The following is a 19,885-nucleotide window of genomic DNA, read 5'->3' on the forward strand; positions in this document are numbered from 1 at the left end:
AATTTCTCAGCAATGTTTTATGGTTTTCAATAAGAAAATCCTATTGGTTCAATTTCTAGGTATTTGTCATTTTATTAATACTAATTTAAGTTTTTTTTTTTTTTAGTTTCATTATTGGTTATTGTTAACATATAGAAATATAAACTGAGTATGCATCCTATGGCCTTCCCAAATTTACTTATAAATCCAGGATTTTGTAGGCTCCTTTGAATTCCCTTTAGTATAAAGAGAAACTTAAATCACTCTTCCACCTCTATCTCCCAGTCCACTTTCCCAGTTCTTGCTCCCAAATGCATCACTGTCATCAAATTCTTTGATCTCTTTTCAGAAATATTTATACACATATAAGTACCAAGGCACTAAATAGTACATATAGCTTTACACTTTTATGGTCTCTTACTCCAACTTTCTGGGAGGGTCAATTTTGTACTAGTATAAAATTTATATCAAAACGATAAACAAAGGAAATTAGTTTTCAAATACAGTCATGTTCCATATAACATTTTGGTCCCAAACGGCTTGCATATGTGATGGTAGTTCTGTTGATTATAATGGAGCTGGAAATTTCTGTCACCTAGTAACATTATAGCTGTAATAACGTCACAGTGCAACACATTATTCACCTGTTTTTGATGATGTTGGTGTAAACAAGTGTACTCTGCTGCCAGTCCTGTAAAAGTATAGCACATATAATTATATATAGTATACAATACTTTATAATGATAATAAAAAACTGTATTATTGGTTTAGGCATTTATTATACTATACTTTTTATCATTATTTTAGAGTGTACATTCTACATATGAAAGAATAAAAGTTTTCTATAAAACAGTATGCCATGTTATGCCAAATAGCAGCCTCATATATCTCTTGTTTACCACATCACTTAATTGCATCACTCTCTCATGCTTAATTTCGTGGGTAGCCAATTTGAGAACTACATTTTTAGACCACACTTACACATCTTTTCCTATTAAAAATTATATATGTATATATGTATATATATTTAATTATATCTCTTCAGGGGAAATTTTAACAAGTATATATAATTTGTATAGTTTATATTTGTAATTTAACAAGTAATGTTATGGATCCAAAAGTTAATAACATCAAAACATAAAATCTGAATAACTTTATATAAGGCAATTAACCTTTATGTGTTACTGTTTATGAATGCCCCAAATGAACATCTTAAAAATGAATTGTCACTTGTTAAGAAATAAATGCAGATCTCTTTCAAACACAAAATATGATATAAATGTTTAAATATAGAAAAAATACAAATGAAAGGAAGAACATTTTTAAAAACATGGATTGTATTGATATTTGGTACCAATTGTTAACCTTTTGTAGTCACAGGAAATTGCCTAGGGCCAATGTTATAATAGTAGGTCACATGATGTATTTGTCTGATCCACTCTGTTTTTTCTTACATTTTTATATTCTAACGTTTTAAAACCATATTTAAAAATAATTCAGGCAATGCTTGGCAAGGAATCCATGAAACTAATGTTATACATAGAGTAGTAGTATCAGAGGTGTTTGCTTTAATTCCTGAAATGAAATAATTGTCTAAATAGTTTAATACACCATAATTTTAATGGCAGTATTTAAATTCCGACTATCTTAACACATTCCTTGACTGTCAGAGATATGCAGAATGCTATATTTGAACTTCTGCAAATTTTAAGCCAGATTTAAAAATTTAAAGTTAGATATAACGCAGGCTAAAAGGATATATTACAAAACAACAATCCACACACTGGCATACGTTAGACTCTGAGTAATCATTAGCAGTCAGGGCAGGTAGGCAAGAAGGATGGAAGAAAGGGGGTAGAAGGAAATATGAGGCATCTATCTATCATCTATCTATCTATCTATCTGTCTATCTATCTATCATCTATCTATCTATCATCTATCTATTTATCATCTATCTACCATCTAGCTATCTACCTATAATCTATCATCTATTTACTTATTTAGTAGAAAAATATATTTCAAGTCTATCATGAAAATTTCTACAAAAAATGTAAAATGTTTCTGGCGTAAGATATAGATATAAATTTCTCCTTTGCCATTTAATATCTTTGTACAATGGGAAAAATAACTTCAAGTCTTTGAGACTTGAAGATTAAATGTGATCATGTTTATGAAAATGCTTAGCTAATAAGTAAGCTGAGTTATTAATAGATGTTCATTTAATTTTCATAATTATACCTAAATCACTTTTGCTTTTATAATCTATTTGAGTCTGAATTTTGTAAGATGCATTTTGAATTAAAGTATAGCAACCACCACCAAAGAGCTTACGTTCTCCTTTGTTTTGCTAGTCTGAATTGTTAAACACTTCGTAGTTCATCTTTAATATGGCTGAGAATAAGTAGTCAATCTAAGTATAAGAAAGAAAAATAAATGTGCCTTAAATTGTATATTGACATGTGTAATTTCGTTATTTTTATGTTATTGACTTTATACCATTTTGATACTTTAAACTCTTGCTACTCAGTGTGTTTCATAGACCAAGGACAATGTTATCACTAGAGGAGAGCTTGTAAGAAATTCAGATCTACTCAATTACAATCTCCATTTTAGCAAAACTCCCAAGTGTTTTATAAGTATACACATTGACGTTTAAGAAGCACTGCTTTAGACTATATACAATTAGATATTACTCAAATTTTAAAATATATGACTAAACTTAAAATAAATTTCTATTGCATGAATTCTAATTCTGGCTCGTATGGGCACAGATTTGTTGTAAAGAGCACAAAATCAGGAGTAAAAACACACTTTTTTTTTTATTGGCTGAGCTATTTAATGTTAGCAAATTTATCAAGTTTCTAAACTTCTAAGTTTCTGTTTTGTTATTTATAAAGTGAAGAGCTAATTAATACCTCTCCTGGTATTCAAAGAGATTGCTTAAAAGTTCAAGCAACATGGCACTTTGTTAATTGTCAAGGTGCATGCATGTTATGCATTATTATACTTTATAAATTTAGAGCAGCTGAGTATAGGTAATTATGAGTAAGAGCTTCTCAGGGAGGGAAACAAGATGACAGTCTCAGAGTTTGATCAATAACCATTTCTGTTTGCTGCTTTATGGCATAAATAGAATGTGGCTTAGGGAAGAAGTGTCCTTAAGAAAAGAGTAGTTTGGATAATTTCATTTTTTTTTTAATTGATTGATTTGTATTGACTTCGTATGGGTGGTCCAATCAATTACTTTGTAATTAGCTTGTGTTAAAAACATGACCGAAAGACAGGTGAACTTTATTCAGTATTTGCTTTCAATTTTCCTAAGGATGCTTGTCAGTTAGTAATTTAATTAAGGTCTGAGGAAATGTCATATGCCCCGGATTTGGCATGGCAGTGAGGATATTGAAAATAAAGTTTTTGTGGAAATCAATGCTACAAACTCTTGTTATTACAGATAAAAAAACCTGTGGACCTCATGAATTCCAGTGTAAAAACAACAACTGTATTCCCGATCACTGGCGGTGTGATAGTCAAAATGACTGCAGCGATAATTCAGATGAAGAAAACTGTAGTAAGTAACTCTTTCTTAAGAATGTTGAGAGCTGGCAGCCTTTTCAATAAGCAAGATAGCAATTTTTAGTTCAGTTAAAGTATGAATATGAACCTATCTGTCCTGCAGCTCACATTTTTATACACACATTCCCATTTGAACAAGAATATTCGGACTAAATTGACCTGAATCTTAAATGGTAGAATTATTAAAATGCTCATCCTGGGAGTTATTTTCTTACAGTTATCAGAATTGGTATGAAAGTGTCATGAGTTTTAATACAACCTATTAGTATGCAATGAAGAAAGCCCTTGATGCAAGTTCACATAAAGAGCTGAATGATGTGGGGACAGTACAAAACATATCATTTTTAAATGGATGGTATTCATTTCATTTCAGTCTCAAATTCTTTTACACTATAAATTCACCCATGAGCTTCTTTCAGTGAAATATCATTTATTCTCTCCGGACTGGTGAACACCATATTTATTCAGGATGCTTTTCTCTGAAAAATAGAATAACACTATTATCATTATCTGCTTCTTGCATTTTTATGTAATAAATTTTAAAAATAGTAATTATTTAACAAACTTATTTTCTAAAAAGTTTGGGAGTAGGCAAAAAGATGGCACTATCTCTATATTCTAGAATTAATTTTTGAGTATATTTCTTTCTGACTCTTACTCTGTTGTTTAAACAAAGAAAACAATATAATCATGTTTAAAATAAGACGATCAAATTCCATTTATTAAATATTTATATTTCACTACTTTCAAAAAGAATTTGATTAAAATAATAATGTCTACTTTTATAAACTGGGCTAAGAACATCCATTCCCCAAGGCACAGGAGACAAAATAGGAATTCTTATATTAAAGCATAATAATATAGTACGTAAAAGCAAACAGTAAATTTATAGCTATGATAAACAAATAAGATATTTACTTTGCAAAATATCAACTGATATTTTGGATACTCTCAAAACAATCTGGCTAGTGTTTGAGGGTCAGGTACATGAAGTATGAAATCTCTCGGTCATTATGATTATGGAATACTCGAAGATAGAAATATTAATATTCCTTCTTCACATAGATATCTCCTTACTGATAACACTCTTTGGAATGGTAAAGAACATTGCAGAGAGTCATTACAGTGTTCTAGATTCCTTTAATCAGTAATTTTTAAAAACTTTAAATAGCTAGTTCTCACTCAGATTCTGTCCAGTGAAATAAAAATCTAATGGGGTGAGGATGGTAGGAAAAGTAAACACAAAAAGAGAGACGCATATGTATACTTTCTATTTAATTAATTTTCATACAGATAACTACTTAGTTTAAGATACATTTAGTGTTAATTATAAATAAGTTACCTGAGAGGAAATACCCTATGACTGAAGGATATTGAGAGCAAGAGAGGGTAGATGAGAAAGTAACATTTGAGACTTATCTCTTAGAAAACTTTAAGTGGTAACTGAAATTGTATGAGAAGTTAGGTCACTGCTGTAATAAGAAAAAAAGATTGAAAGGTCAAGCTAGCCTGCTTCTGAGTCTGCTGGGCTTCCTAAATGGCCGAATATCATTTTGCTGACATCTTCTAAAAGTCTGCCTTTGATGCAAGAAAGTAAAAAGAAGGAACACTGCCTCTCACTTGTCACCATGAAAATTTCATGATAAATCACTATAGCCACAGAGCCCGTAAGAAAAAACAAGGGAAACGGCTATAATATCAAGCATGGCAATATAAAATGCCTACTTATGTGTGGCTCTTTTTAGATCTTATTTACTTTGAGCTTATGGCCTAATATAAGTAATATTGATGTATTTTCAGAGTAGAGATGATGGTGAACAAGAATGTAGTACATTACAATAGTGACATGGAAGAAAAGAAAGCATACACTGGACAAGTATCACAGTTGGGAAGATGTTAAACATGTAAGAATTTGTAAGAGGAGGATCAAGGGATCTAGACAAAAAGTGGTGCTTGAATAGGCCGGAATAGGCCGGAAGAAATAAGAAGTTTTAAACATTGAAAACACCAACAGTTCTACATTGACAGGAGCTGAGTCTATGAAAAATGAGAAAAGAATATATCTATAGGGAGCACCAAGAGATTAGTCATATGGAAGTCAGCTTTAGAAAAAATACTGTTGCTTTATTAAAATGCTCTTGAGATATTTTCAATTTCTTATTATCTACTGAAACTGTTATAATTATATGTATACAACTAAACTAAAACAATTGTAATTATATATACATTATTATAATGTATATATTGTAATTGTAACTATAATATTATATGACACAATCATGTGTATAATTATAATATATATATATAGAGAGAGATATAGATAGATAACAGCAATATATCAAAAAGGCAGTGGTATATTATTATCTTATTTCATAAATATCATTAGGCAATGGTATGCATTTTGGTTCACATTTTAACTCTTGTTAATATTAAGTAGTAAAACATACTTAACAGAGATAGTACATCAACCTTATAGTTAAAAAGCAACAGCAACATTCTTTTTTACAACAGCACATTTTATCACCCAATGCTTACTTGCATTCCATTGCCTCATTTACTTCTTTATCACATTTATTTTGAGTTCTTAAGTATCTGGAGATAGTGTAGTGTGTAGAACTATGTCCCAGAGACTACTACAGTGGCTGACACATATTTATATTAGTAATATATTTTTAAATAGTTTTTGAACTTTCTTGTTTATGAATCCAATTTAATGAATTTATTTTTTTTTTTTTACTTGTGTTGGAAACACTCCAGGTACAGATATAGGAATAGTTAAAATAGTAGTGGAGCAACTAATTGCCATTGATGTCTTAAATTTAATATGATTTGTACTTTTTTATAATTATATAGGCAATTAGTCCCTTATTTCACCATCATCTGCTATTGTTTCCCTTGTTAAATGTTCAGCAGGGACACTGTGACTTTGCAATAATTTCTGCTCTTAAAAATAAGAAAATATCATTGTTATTAAAGTTACTTTGTAATACAAATCAAATGTTTGGAAATATTTGAAAAATCTCAACATCCTTACTAACTTTATAAACAACAAATATAATATGTATGTCATATACTCTTGAGTACTTGATTTACAAAAAATTTCTTTATATCTTCACATTATTAAGAACTAGCAATCTAATTGATTTAAAAGTACCAAATAACTTGATCAACTGGATTATGTATGTAGAGGGAAAAGCTTTGTCTGGACTTATTCAAATTTCTAGTACTTTCATACTGAATTTATATTAGAGGATTATTTGTATAGCCTGTCAGTTATATTAATTGTATTCTAAAAATTCTCCTCAAATGTATACACCCACATTCACATAACTTTTGAACTTATCACCAAGGGTTTATGATAGTATTCTCAGTGGAGAAATTAAGAGTCTATAAACCTTTCTGCTTTGCCACTAGCAATACAGCTTCGAAAGTCACTTTTATGTTCTGAACTTAGTTTCTTTGATTTTGTGCAAGATGGCTTCCAAAGCTTTTTAATTCTTAGATTATGTATTTTTGCCTTCTTTAATATCAAAGTATGTGACCAGTCCATATGAAGAAGTATAAAATAGCTTTCATATGAAGGAATAATAAGAGAAAAAGTGTTCTCTTTTATTAGTAGTAAGTGAAATAGACATTGGTAGTCATGTGCTTTGAACAGGTAACTTGACTTCCCAGAGATTTAATGTTAATATCTTCAATAAGTGAGCCCTTATTGCTTCCTGAGCAATATGAGAGGCAATAATATGGCCTAGAAGTAAGAAGTATAATCCCTGGTATCAGATCATCTAGGTTTGAATTTAATATTAGCTCTTCTGCCTGCTAGGTAATTTGGAATAAGTTCCTTATTTATTCTCTCCTTGTCTTAATTTACTCATCTAAAAATATGTGGGGACAGAAAGAAACCTAACTATGGTAGGTGAACATACAATGTAAATATATATTGTTCAAATGTACAGCTGAAACTTACTGGATTTTGTTAACCAATATCATATAAAAATTAATTTAAAATTAGTAAAATAAAATTAAAAGGGTTCAATAATAACACTTAACTTATAGAGTAGTTAGAATTGATGAGTTCATTCAAGTATTTAGTGTTAGCTTCAACTAGTTTCTAACAACAAATAAGCAATTAGTAACTGCTAATAATTATTGTTATCATTAGTAATATTAATAGTGATTTTTTATGATTAAAGCATAATATATGTGTCAACATAATGCAAAAAAAAAAAAAAACAAGCTGCTATTGTCATGCTCACACAAACAAATGAGTATTGAGACATGAAAGGGATCCTCCAGTTACTGGCATTTTTCCATTAGTTAACATCTTGTCTTATACAGCCTGAAGTTCACATTTTAAAATAAAGTCTCAGAGCAGAAAAAAAATGCTCTGAAATATATTACACTTTCCACAGATTCCCCCACGTCTTTAGCAGAATGTTTACATAGAAGTGTAGGAAACTTTATAATATTAAACATTATTATAATATTTCTCTATAGCTGGGAACTGAGTGGTTGTGTGGAATAATATTTAAATACAGGCTGAATTATTCACAATCTTTATATAGAAAATTAGGCTTTATATAGATATTCCTTAAATGTAATTTTTGTTACCTATTCCTCTTTCACCCAGATAAGAATATTATTATGTGTGAGACAGCGGTAAGTACAGTTAATAAATAGAGATAATATCTTTCTTCATGCCAGATACCATTTCTGTTCAGGGAACAAAAACTAAACAAGAGTTGATCTTCAGCAGTGATAGAGATTACTTGCAGGGACAAATTTCTGAAATTCGAGTTTATTGTCTGGATGAAATATATCCCACTTGGAAATTAAGCCAAATAGCAAGTCATAACATTTGGCTTACATTCTATGTAGAATATGGTGAAGCATAATTAAATCAACAACTGTCAAATTGTCTAAAATGACAGGGAGACTATATAGGACATAAGCAAACAATTGCATAAACAAATAGGCAATTTTCCAAAAAAAAAACCTCCTTCTGCCTCTTCAACCCATATCCACCCAGTTCTGTTCAATAATATTCCCATGAATCCTTGTTCTATGAACTCTGAAGTTTCTGGGAACAAAATTGAAGTATTCCTAAGTCATTATAATGCATAATAAAATGTCAAGAACCAAAGGCTAGACTCACTCCTCAGTTATTAAACAGCCCCACGAGTACAGAGAATCACAAAATGTCATACTTAAATACATAAAATGACAGAACTTCAACAACTTGAAAAGATTATTGTTATACTATAATAGGCAGGATTTTATGCCTTTTATTTTACTTTGCTACTGTATTTTTAATTAAATAGCACGCTATTTATCTTCCTTTTTCAATTTGTTTCTGCAATGCCACTTTCTAATCATGACTTTAAATTTTAAAAATCATTGTATCATGTACTATAGATGCTTCATGAAATATTTTTCATAAACAATTTTTTGGTTCTGCTTAATGCTTCCCCATGTTGTATGTTATATAAATTTTAAAATACAACTGCATATAATAGAATGACCCTGTTCTATCTTTCCATCCTCAGAGCCACAGACCTGCACATTGAAAGATTTTCTTTGTGCCAATGGGGACTGTGTTTCTTCAAGGTTTTGGTGTGATGGAGATTTTGACTGTGCAGATGGCTCGGATGAGGTAGGCAACTTTGAAAAACCAAAATAAACCAGTTCTTTAGAATCATATTTATAATTATTATCATTCAATCCAATGAATGTGACAAGGACGGCTCTGAAATGCACTTTACTCCTGACGCACTGAGTTAAGTATTATATCTAAGCTCTGTGCCGCACACACTCAGAACAGGGAATAGCTCTTGTGCTACTATTGACAGTTAATTTTATAGTCATTTTTATCTCAAATGGTGAATGGTTGGACTGAGAATAGGATGTTTGGAAACCTTATTCCCTGTAGCTGATGCCCTTGCCATCTGAGAATTTGTTCATAAATGTGCTGCAGTATTTATAGTCAGGACTAATATTTTTATGCGTTTTAAAATGTTTCTTCTCCTCAGTCTCTTTCAATATAGTCTCGAAGATATTAAACCAAAGGTTCAGCTTTGCTTAGATCATGGATCACAACCCATTTATAACAAAGCCTATGTGTACATAGCTTAAGTGAAAAAGTTTAGAATTTTCTGGACAATTCTGTAAACTTAGATACTTCACACAATTCATTATTTATGAATCTATATATTTGAATTATAGCTATTAATTACTCTACAAAGCTTTAAAAATAATACATGATACATGGCTATATTTTTCTCAATCAAATCTAAAATGACCTAAGCTCTCACTTTTGAGTATCAGGGAGAAGTTCAGCAATAGTCACTTTTAATAATTTTTCCTGTTCATGATTTTCCATGTTAATGATTTTCCATGTTACTATCAGGAACACAGTACTTGTGCAATCAAATCCTGTCAAAGATGAAGCAAAAATAAAGTATCCCATGCTCAGGGGCAATATGACTCCTTCCAGGGAAAAATGATGCCTGGGAGCTCTGCTGTTTTGGTTGACATGCATAGCGCTTACCCCTCATGAAGAACCTCTCACTGACTGTAGGCTTTTGTAGAGACAGTGTTCCCTGCTGGCCTAGAGATTTTTATATTTCAGGTCTAACTTCCTGAAGTATCCACCGATTTCCTGCCTCATTGGGAGACACTACAGTTCTTTACTATTTATAGAACTCACACGAGCTAGCTTTTTTCTAGTCTTCAGGCATTTGTCTCAGGGCCCGACAATTTTCCATTCTCTCATTATCTCGATCACATTCTGGATTTGGGAACAAATGCATGTAACTTCTCACCCGAAGGCCAGAAAACCTAAACCTTGAGATTGCAAAGGTTTCTCAGAAGAAATTAGCAAATAGCATTTTTATTCACAGCCATTCATGAAAGAAGTCAAAAGAAAATTTTTAAAAATCTACATAGGAGTTAAATTCTTACATTACCCAGCCACATATTTACTTAGTATTCATTTATTCAAAAATTATATTAAACGTCCTTCATTCGGGAAAACACGGTCCACATAAACTCATTCATACCATAAAAAAAATGTTTTGTTTTCTTTAAAAAATATTTTCCACCAACCTCGTTTAATCCATAAATATCAAGAGATGGGAACATATTGCTTAGGGCTTATGATTTCATCATACATGTTATTCACTATATGTCCAAAGAACATATACAGAATCAAACATTTATTTTTCAAAAATCTTATTCATGTGAAAATAGATATCTTTACTAACACCATTTCTCTCTATCATAAATTCATAGAGTTTTTCGATGGCTAAATATATCTCTACTATTTAAATATTTTCATTATAACAACTCTACAGAATCAGATTAACTCTCTCCACATTTGCAGATATTTTGTGCAGTCTATATGTAGTAAGGTGGCTAACACAATAGGAAGTTGATTTCTATTTTTATTTTAAAGTCTAGGATGACAGGTTGCATTGACAAAAGCAAGCAAGCAAACAAACAAACAAACAAAAGCTAAACAGAACAAATGTCTAGAATGTAGAATTATATACATAATACTTTCATATTAAGAACAGAAGAGAACATAGCGAGAACAAAGTTTTGCATGAATGTGAACTGGCAGTATAATTAGTTTGTTAATATCTATCCAAAACAATAAAAAAAAAATCTAACAACTTGGATCAACATAACTATATATTAAGTTGGTGCCATATGCAGTGAAGAATTATTTGAAGTGACTTTAAAATATAATAGCTGACTCTATATCTAGTATAATGCATCATAAGAATAAAAAGAAATACAAAGAGATCTTAAAGTGTATCCATAGACTTGTTCTTCATAATAATATTGGTTTTGCTAACTTGAAACATATATATTGAGACTAAGATGGTTAAAATGCTTTTGATATTATTAGCTAATTTTTTTTTTTAGCAAATGAAGGGAAATACAAATTTAGAAACAAAGACTATGAATAAAAACTATTTAATAACAAATTTAATTTAAAAGTATTATATTATGAGATCTTTATTTAGTATTGTTGTTATGTTAAAATAATCCAGAATGTAAATAAGTAGGGGGAGGAGGTATGAATATGAAGCATTTATAATGGTTAAATGTGTATGATGGGATTCATTATTTGATTCTCTATATTTTTTCGTATGTTTTAACTATCCAAAATAATTGCTCTACAAGTATAGGCGCGCGCACACACACACACACACACATGCAAACACACACACATCGACTATACTGCAATTTATTGTAGATCGTTAAGGATCACCTCCTGTGTTGTCGTCAATGCGGGTATATCAGAACCATTGGGATTGAGCTATTTTACTTAAATTAACATTATTACTGAGATAATCATTAATTCTACAAATATATACTGAGCAGTTATTATAATCATGAATAGTGCTAGATACTTGGTACATAGACAGATATTATTCTTATCCACACAATGGGATACGAATCCTTTGCTAGTGGAGTTTAATTACATAAAGTTTTAATTTATAGTTCTTATTTTCTACATTTGCTACTTCATTCATTTTTTTCACTTATTCATTTATCAGTTTTTATCAAATGCTTACCATTTGATAGCACAATACTGAGCATGGAGAGTATGGTGGTGAACAAGACACATGAAATTCCTTTCCTGGGATCAGGGCATGGTCTATTTCTCCAGTGTATTTTATGCCATTCACTGAACATAGTTTACCCCTCAGATACAGCACGTTTCTAATTAGCCTTATGCATTAAAAACCTTTTCTTAGGTAGTTCCATTTATGTTTAAACTTCCTTTGTGAAGTCTTTTCTAAAAACCATAAGAATACATATGTTTAAAAACATATCCATTCATTTTGACAGATAATGGAATTTTTTTTTGTGATTGTTGGTTTAGCTGCTGATCTTCCCTATTATTAGTCTATGAGTTTATCGAATATGGGAAATAAATCTTATTTTTCTTTGTATTCTCTTTTAAGAAACTCTCTGGCAAATAGGAAACCCTCAATATTTAGTAAAAGAAGGAAAGTAGAAAAGAAGGAAAGAAGAAAATATATTATAAAGCAGGCAGTCTAATTAAACTGCTATCAACAAGGAGAAAATTATGGAATTTAAAACCAAACTTTCCTTCCTTAAATGGGAGTGAAACTATGAAGAAATAGGGAGTAATAGTTCAAGATGTTTCATCACTGGGAATTTCACAAGCTGTGAGAATATTACACATTTCGTTGAATGAACCACCAAGTATATTTTGGCAAGAATAGAAATTTCTTAACCACAGAACATCATCTTAGGAAGACATTACATTGGAGCATTTCATTTCAGCCAGAATAGTCAAACCCCAAGGGAGATAAATTCCTAGTGGATCTCTTTCATTGATCTCATATATAGAATTGAAAGATTCTCAAAGGTCTATCTACGATCTTGTTTGACTTACAAATAAAATCGATATGTGAGCTAGATGAAATGACAATTGTTGACAGCTCAAGAAAGGGAAAGAAATAACGTTAGGGAAGTTCCGCCAATGCAAAACAAATTTGCTTTAGGATTCTTGTTTGTTTCACATTTAATCCTCCCATCAATGAACTGGATGTACTTGTTTAGAAATAATTGTTTAACTTTTTTTTACACCCCCCCCCAACAATCTTTATTCTCACCTACAATTATTAAAATCACAGCACCCCGTAACTGTCTGTTGAAGAATAACATACTCAGAGATTAGTATGATTAAGCCATTTTTAACTGTTTTATTATGAGTCACAGAGACAAATGACAGTGGAAAATTGTTATAATTATGTTATGTAGCGCTAGAATTACATATGATCATCTGAGCTTCTTATATGTGGCATATTTGGTTTCTACACTTCTAAGATTCTATGCATAAGATTTCTAGTTGTCATTTGAGTTACATTTGTTTAATCATTTAATTTTAATTACATGTTGTTTTTACAGAGAAATTGTGAAACAAGTTGTTCTAAAGATCAGTTCCAGTGTTCAAATGGTCAGTGTATATCAACAAAATGGAAATGTGATGGTCATGAAGACTGTAAATATGGAGAAGATGAGAAAAACTGTGAACCAGGTAAAATGATTGAGATGACATTAAATTTAGTGGACATATGAACTTCATAGAATTTAAGTTTGAGTAATATTCAGAATACTGGTAAATACACACACAGATTTCTGTATTTTAAAAATAATCTGAAATATCTGTACATAGATTAATTGGTGTGTCCTTCATATGTTTGGACACACCGATTAATTTATGTACAGATATTTCAGATGAGCTAATAATATTAAACATCTGTTTTGGCAGATAAGATTGTTACTATGCTCAAGATCTAAGCAGTCCTCCCAAAAATTTCACATTCTTGTTTGCATTCCTTACCATACATACCATTTGGGATAGTTTTTTCAAGACAATAAAATGAAATTTGATGAAACTGTCAGTACAATAAAAGTCAGATTTTCAATTATGGAAATTAAGATTATAAAATGAAATGTAATGATTTTGACATAATACCAACTGAAAAAAAAAACATCTACCATTTTAATTGTCTACTTCTTTTAGAAATATTTCTATATAACAAAATTCTAAAACACACACACACAAACATATGAGCATAAGTATATTATTTTTATTTATACCTTGGTCCAAAATAAAAATAAAATTAGGAAGCAAAACCAAAATACACAGAAAAAAAACACGCCCAATTTATGCATTTCTATTTATTAAATATGGCTCTATAAATGTTTTTCAACATTTAATTTTTTTACTTAGCTGTTTTTAAATTATTATTCTATAAAAAATTACTAGAGAAATTATACTATAATTTATGTATAGCCATTAAAGCATTACTTTGAGACACTAGGTCAGAATAGAAGATACAAGGCATACATGTTACCATGTTCCAGTTTCACACCCATGGTCCTTCCTGCTAATTGATCAGATCTTACTGAATCCAGACATGTTCTCAGATGCCTTAATTATACAAATCCCTAGACCAACATTGTCAACTAAAAGAAATTAAAAACCAAAAAAGAAAAACTTTTTTAGCATCCCTGGTATAAGCAATTCAGGCCACAGGGTCATTGTGTAAGTACATTTAACTATCTAATGGTCTATTATAAGACCAAGAATCCTAGAGCTTTGAATGCAAACCTAACAAACAAACTAATAGACAAAAACAGTTGTCATAATTCTTCTGTAAATTAATTAATTTGGGTACTAGTAACTTATTTATCCATTTGTTATTTTTATTTTCTGTATCATAAAAGAATACTTCATAATCTATAGACTGTTAATTATGCATATTTTCATGTTGAGAACCTTAAAACTTATGCAAATATGACATTTATGTCAACATAACTAGATATAACAGTATCTATGAGACTTTGCCAAGATTTCCACTTTTAGATTTATACAATACATGCAGTTTCAAAAATAATTTAAAGCTTTTTTCTTTTAAGTTTAAAAGAAAATCATTAAAAAAATTAACTCTTCAAAATCGAAGGGTTGAAGTGTACATTTAACACATTTCTTTCTTTAGTGAGTTGAACACTTACTAAACAGGCTACTATATCATTGAAGTATATTTCATACAATGCAATAATATTATAATGCATATTTTAAACAAATATTTAATATTAAATATTGACTATAGTTTAAATAATATAAACCATTTCCATTACTATCTATGCATTTGTGTATGCTTATATATGTCTTTATCTATTAAATCAGTCATTCTTTTTACCAAATCTAAATATTGACTTTATAATTATATTCAGCTTCTCCTACTTGCTCATCAAGTGAATATATATGTGCCAGCGGAGGATGTATTTCAGCATCTTTGAAATGTAATGGAGAATATGATTGTTCTGATGGTTCAGATGAGGTAAAATCTATAATTTGATTAAAATCTCTGAATTAGAGTTAGATTTGGGGAAGCAAGTATAGTAAAAATAGAGTAAAGAAACCCAATTCTCAGCATTGTGTAAAATGTCAGGACAAGTACCTCAAATACAGTAATGTCAATAAATACCCAAATCTTTATATTGTTCATATATTTTCACCCCATTGTCATTTTTAGAGGTCCTATTTATTAAATCAAAATATGAGAGCCTACAGTGTAATAAATCTCCAATGTTGTCAGCTGCATGTTTGTTTTGCCTGTGACTATATCATTATCATTAATGAAAACTGCAGTGCCCATTTGTTTTTGAACAGATGGACTGTGTGACTGAATGTAAGGAAGATCAGTTTCGATGCAGAAATAAAGCCCACTGTATTCCAATTAGATGGCTGTGTGACGGAATTCATGACTGTGTGGATGGCAGTGATGAAGGGAACTGTGATAGAGGTAAGATGTGTGTGTGTGTGTGTGTGTGTGTGTGTGTGTGTGTGTGTGTGTCTGTGTCTGTGTCCGCGTGCCCCATAAATAAGAGAATGGCAGTTAAGGTGCTGTAGAGAATATGTAGTATGCTAGAGGCAGAGGATAGGATCATTAAATGCTTCTGTTTACTCTTTATAGTTTCATTACATAATAGCCTGTTCTAAATAAGCAAAATCTGGATCATTTTCAGATGGACTGTAATGTCAGTCTTTGTACAACAGAAGCATGAAAATGCAAGTGTTTATTGAGTGCATACTATGAGCATATCTTTGGACTAGGTGCTGGACTAGTGATACTGTAAGAGCACAAAGATCATAGCCACTATAGCCATTATTACAGACTACATTTCTCTTCTATATCTCTTGTCTTATTCTGAATGAATAGAAACAACATATGGTATATTATGTTACACATACTAATATGATCGATTATATATATATGTTATAGGTTGTACCCAAATGTCCTTCTTACCATACGGTTGAGAAAAATGATCTGCATTTTTTATCAGTCTGGAAGACAACTTTGAATATTGTAGTAAATTATTTTCCAGCTATGTAAAAATATTCCTTGATGGTTAATAACTTTTTAGTTGTAAGTCACCATGTTAAAAGCAGTAATTGTTACTACTTTAAAATTAGTAAAATGAAAGCAAAAAAAAACCTGTGTGGTGAAACTTATAATGACCACAATTTACATGATTTTTGTTGTTTTCATAATATACATGTTATATATATATTATTAAAAATTATTTAGTCTGCTTACAAAAGTCTCTCAATGTACATTACATTTCAGCATATTTGGAACATCATCAGCAGAGATGACACCAGGTATTGCAAGGCATTTAAACAGGCACTTAGGGTTTCTACAGTGTAAATGTATTTAAAATATTTACTTCGGTAAATGTTTAGTCATCTAAGAAAAAATATTTTCTATTTTCTCTAATGTTAGATTGAACATTTATGATTTGATAACATTTCCATCCCCAAACCTGATAAAATGTCGTTATATTCAACAAGAGAAATTCCAGTTTTTATTTGGAATCTGCAATGCATTACGGAGAGCCATAACGTGCATAATAGCTGTTTCTACATTTAGTTAATTTCTCACACTCATTTTCTGTAACTGATCATTCTAGAGACAGCAAACTTTGAGGACCCTCTGTCACTAACAATCTTATGTCATCTTTTATGCAAAGACTTTGGGACAAAAATTAAGTTATTCATCTTTTTTTTCATTTTCTATCTAGTAAGCTCCACTCCCTCAACTTCAGTCACTGTCATCAATATATTTCTTTTTCCTGGTGTTTCTTGCCTAGGCTCATGTAATACCACCTAACCAGTGTTCAATACATCCTACTCACTGTTACCAGGTTCATCTTACATGTAACTCTGATTATGACAATCTTTACTCAAAGATCTTTCTTCCTGGTTATGTACAAGTAACTCAACCTGGCAGTCAGATTTACATGAGAAGGATCTTATTTTATATTCTCAATCTTATATTCTACTATTCTTCTTTATGCATCACATACCCTAGCCAAACAGGAAATATTCTAGCAACATCCTACATGCTTTCAACATGTTTCCGGTTCCTTCTGCTATTTTCATCATCTTGATACTTTTGCCATTAAGAATTATATCTATTTTTTCAAGTCCGTGTCAATCACTAATGTCTTTAACCAATTTGCAGCCTTTTGTGCAGTGTCCTTAACCACCCTTTGATTGAATTTTTGTTATCATAGTTTCCTTCTACTATGACGACTAGTGTATTATTTGACTAAGTTTATCCTGTTGGAATCTGTGTTTCTTGATGCTCACAATTAAGAATGAAAACAAAACAAGGAAGTACATTTCAGGTGGTGTGACCATTATGAACAAAGTCATAGAGGTGAGGCACAGCTTAGCTTTTTAGGAACCGCAACTGAAGATTTATGCTGCAGAATTTGGTTTTAATATTAAGCACAATGAGAAATTTTCCAAAGATTTTAAGAAATCTTCATATTTTTTTTTTTAAGAGGAAGGCTTAGGATTTGCACTATGCAAAGCACAGAGAACTTACTAAAATGAGAATCACAATATCTAGTTTCTTTTTTTCATCTCCATGAACTTTTCTGTGCTTATTTTGATATTGTCAAATCCAACTACAGTGAGATGTCTCTGAGACATGTAAGAATAGCTGGAAAGTGAGTATATGTGTAGGGGGAGCAATCTTGTCAGACTTAATCTATTTTTCTTTAAATAATGGATTTTTAAAAAATTGTTTAAACAAAGGAACCCAGGTTAAAAAATTGAACACTATAGTATTTAAAATCTAAGGTGTCTTTCAAATTTAAACTTATTCTACTAAATGTTTAAACTTACTAAATTAAAGAGTCAGATTTATGGTCAAGATGACAAAGTAGGCAAACGCTGTGTTTGCCTCTTCTCACAACATTAAAACCACAACTAAATGACAGAATAACCATGAAATTGGACTGAACAAAAATCCTACAACTAAGAATTTACAGAGGAAGCTGCCTCGAGACTGATAGGAGGTAATCTGAGGTGGAGCAGGCTGGTTCCACATCAGAGTGTGGCAGTTAAAGATCAGGAAGGATATCTCAATTGAAGAGTTTCTGCCAGAGGAGCAAGTGGTCCCATACCAGGCTCCTGCCCTGGGGTTCCAGTACTGGGAAGAGAAATCTCCACAACTTCTTGCTGTGATAACCAGCAGATATTATGGCTGACTGAGATGGAGAGAAGCTGGAATTCCACTGAAAGGGTCTGCACATGGATTTACTTAATAGCTCCAGCACTGGGGAAGCTGCTTGAAGGGTGCCAGAGATATATACAGGGAGGAACTGAGTTGCCCGTCTTCAGGGTGAGGGCTGAAGAGGCAGCTTTCTCCCAGACAGATATAATGGTGGAATCCATTTTTTCTTTGTTAAGCCTTCCTTCTTCCTGGCCTGGAGACTCAGGGGGTCACTATTTCTGAGTCTCCATCAACCTGGCTAACACTGTCCTGCCCTTGGTGATTCCCTGATACTCCATCCACCCAATTTATGAGCTCACTCAAGGTATTCCAGAGGTTTTTCCACACAAATGACCTGTCTTGGTTCATGCTGCAGACTTTCCTAAAATCTCTCAAAGGTTTAAAAACCCCAAATAAGCAGCGTCTGGCCTCAGTGTGCCCTGTCCCTCTTGATGAGCAGCCCCAACCCCAGCACTAGCTTCAGCCAGCCTCACTTCATGGCTTGGCCTCTCTAGGCAACTCTAATCCCAGCACAAGTGGCTATCATCTGTGGATTACTTGATGGGTCATGCCAAGTGGCCCTAGAACAGGCACAGGCTGTTGCTGAACTTGACCTAAGATGAGACCTCTCCTAGTAAGACCCAGGGATGGAACTCGTAATGGCTGGCTTTGACCAAGGTGGAGCACCATCTGGGGCTGTATTCAAGGATGACACACCCATGAGGCAGACTGGACTGTCACCAGAGCCCTGTTAAAGCTAATCCTGCTCCACAGAGCCAACCGTTCACCACTCAGTCCTCATAACCAATCAACCTGAGCATCAATTCTTCCCATTGATATGCAAACAGCAACCAAGGCTCAATTACAACAGGAGGGCAACACAACTCATAGAAGAAAGATACCTGGAGCACCCGGCTTAGGTGACCAAGGAAGATGGTGCCATTGGGTCCCACAGCACACCTATACATAAGGCCATTCTGCCATGACCAGGAATCATAGAAGCTCTCCTAATACATAGAAACCCAAGATGGGAGCCAAAATGTGGAGACACAGACACATGTCTCAAATGAAAGAATATAACAAAAATTCAGGAAAAGTACTCAATGAAATGGAGACAAGCAATCTACCACATACAGAGTTTAAAACACTGATTATTAGGACACTCAAGGAATTTAGGGGAAGAGTAGATAAAGTCAGTGAGAACTTTTTTC

General features: G+C 31.9%; 1 protein-coding gene and 1 long non-coding RNA gene across 6 annotated transcripts in view; one reads left to right on the forward strand and one right to left on the reverse strand.

Moving 5' to 3' along the window:
* Positions 1-19,885, forward strand: part of LRP1B (LDL receptor related protein 1B) — a 1,622,137-nt gene that overhangs the window by 1,481,345 nt on the left and 120,907 nt on the right. For all 4 annotated transcript variants that reach the window (XM_036236560.1, XM_036236558.1, XM_036236559.1 and 1 more), the window contains exons 67-71: positions 3,431-3,547; positions 9,099-9,205; positions 13,504-13,633; positions 15,340-15,446; positions 15,779-15,911. In XM_036236560.1, coding sequence (XP_036092453.1) covers positions 3,431-3,547; positions 9,099-9,205; positions 13,504-13,633; positions 15,340-15,446; positions 15,779-15,911 — 594 coding nt within the window. The remainder of the gene's footprint in view (positions 1-3,430; positions 3,548-9,098; positions 9,206-13,503; positions 13,634-15,339; positions 15,447-15,778; positions 15,912-19,885) is intronic.
* The window catches only part of LOC118613657, a 54,784-nt gene that overhangs the window by 21,911 nt on the left and 12,988 nt on the right, over positions 1-19,885 (reverse strand). The gene's annotated exons all lie outside the window — the stretch shown is intronic.

This window comes from Rousettus aegyptiacus, unplaced genomic scaffold (assembly GCF_014176215.1).
Source record: "Rousettus aegyptiacus isolate mRouAeg1 unplaced genomic scaffold, mRouAeg1.p scaffold_m13_p_2, whole genome shotgun sequence".
NCBI classification, from domain to species: Eukaryota; Metazoa; Chordata; class Mammalia; order Chiroptera; family Pteropodidae; genus Rousettus; species Rousettus aegyptiacus.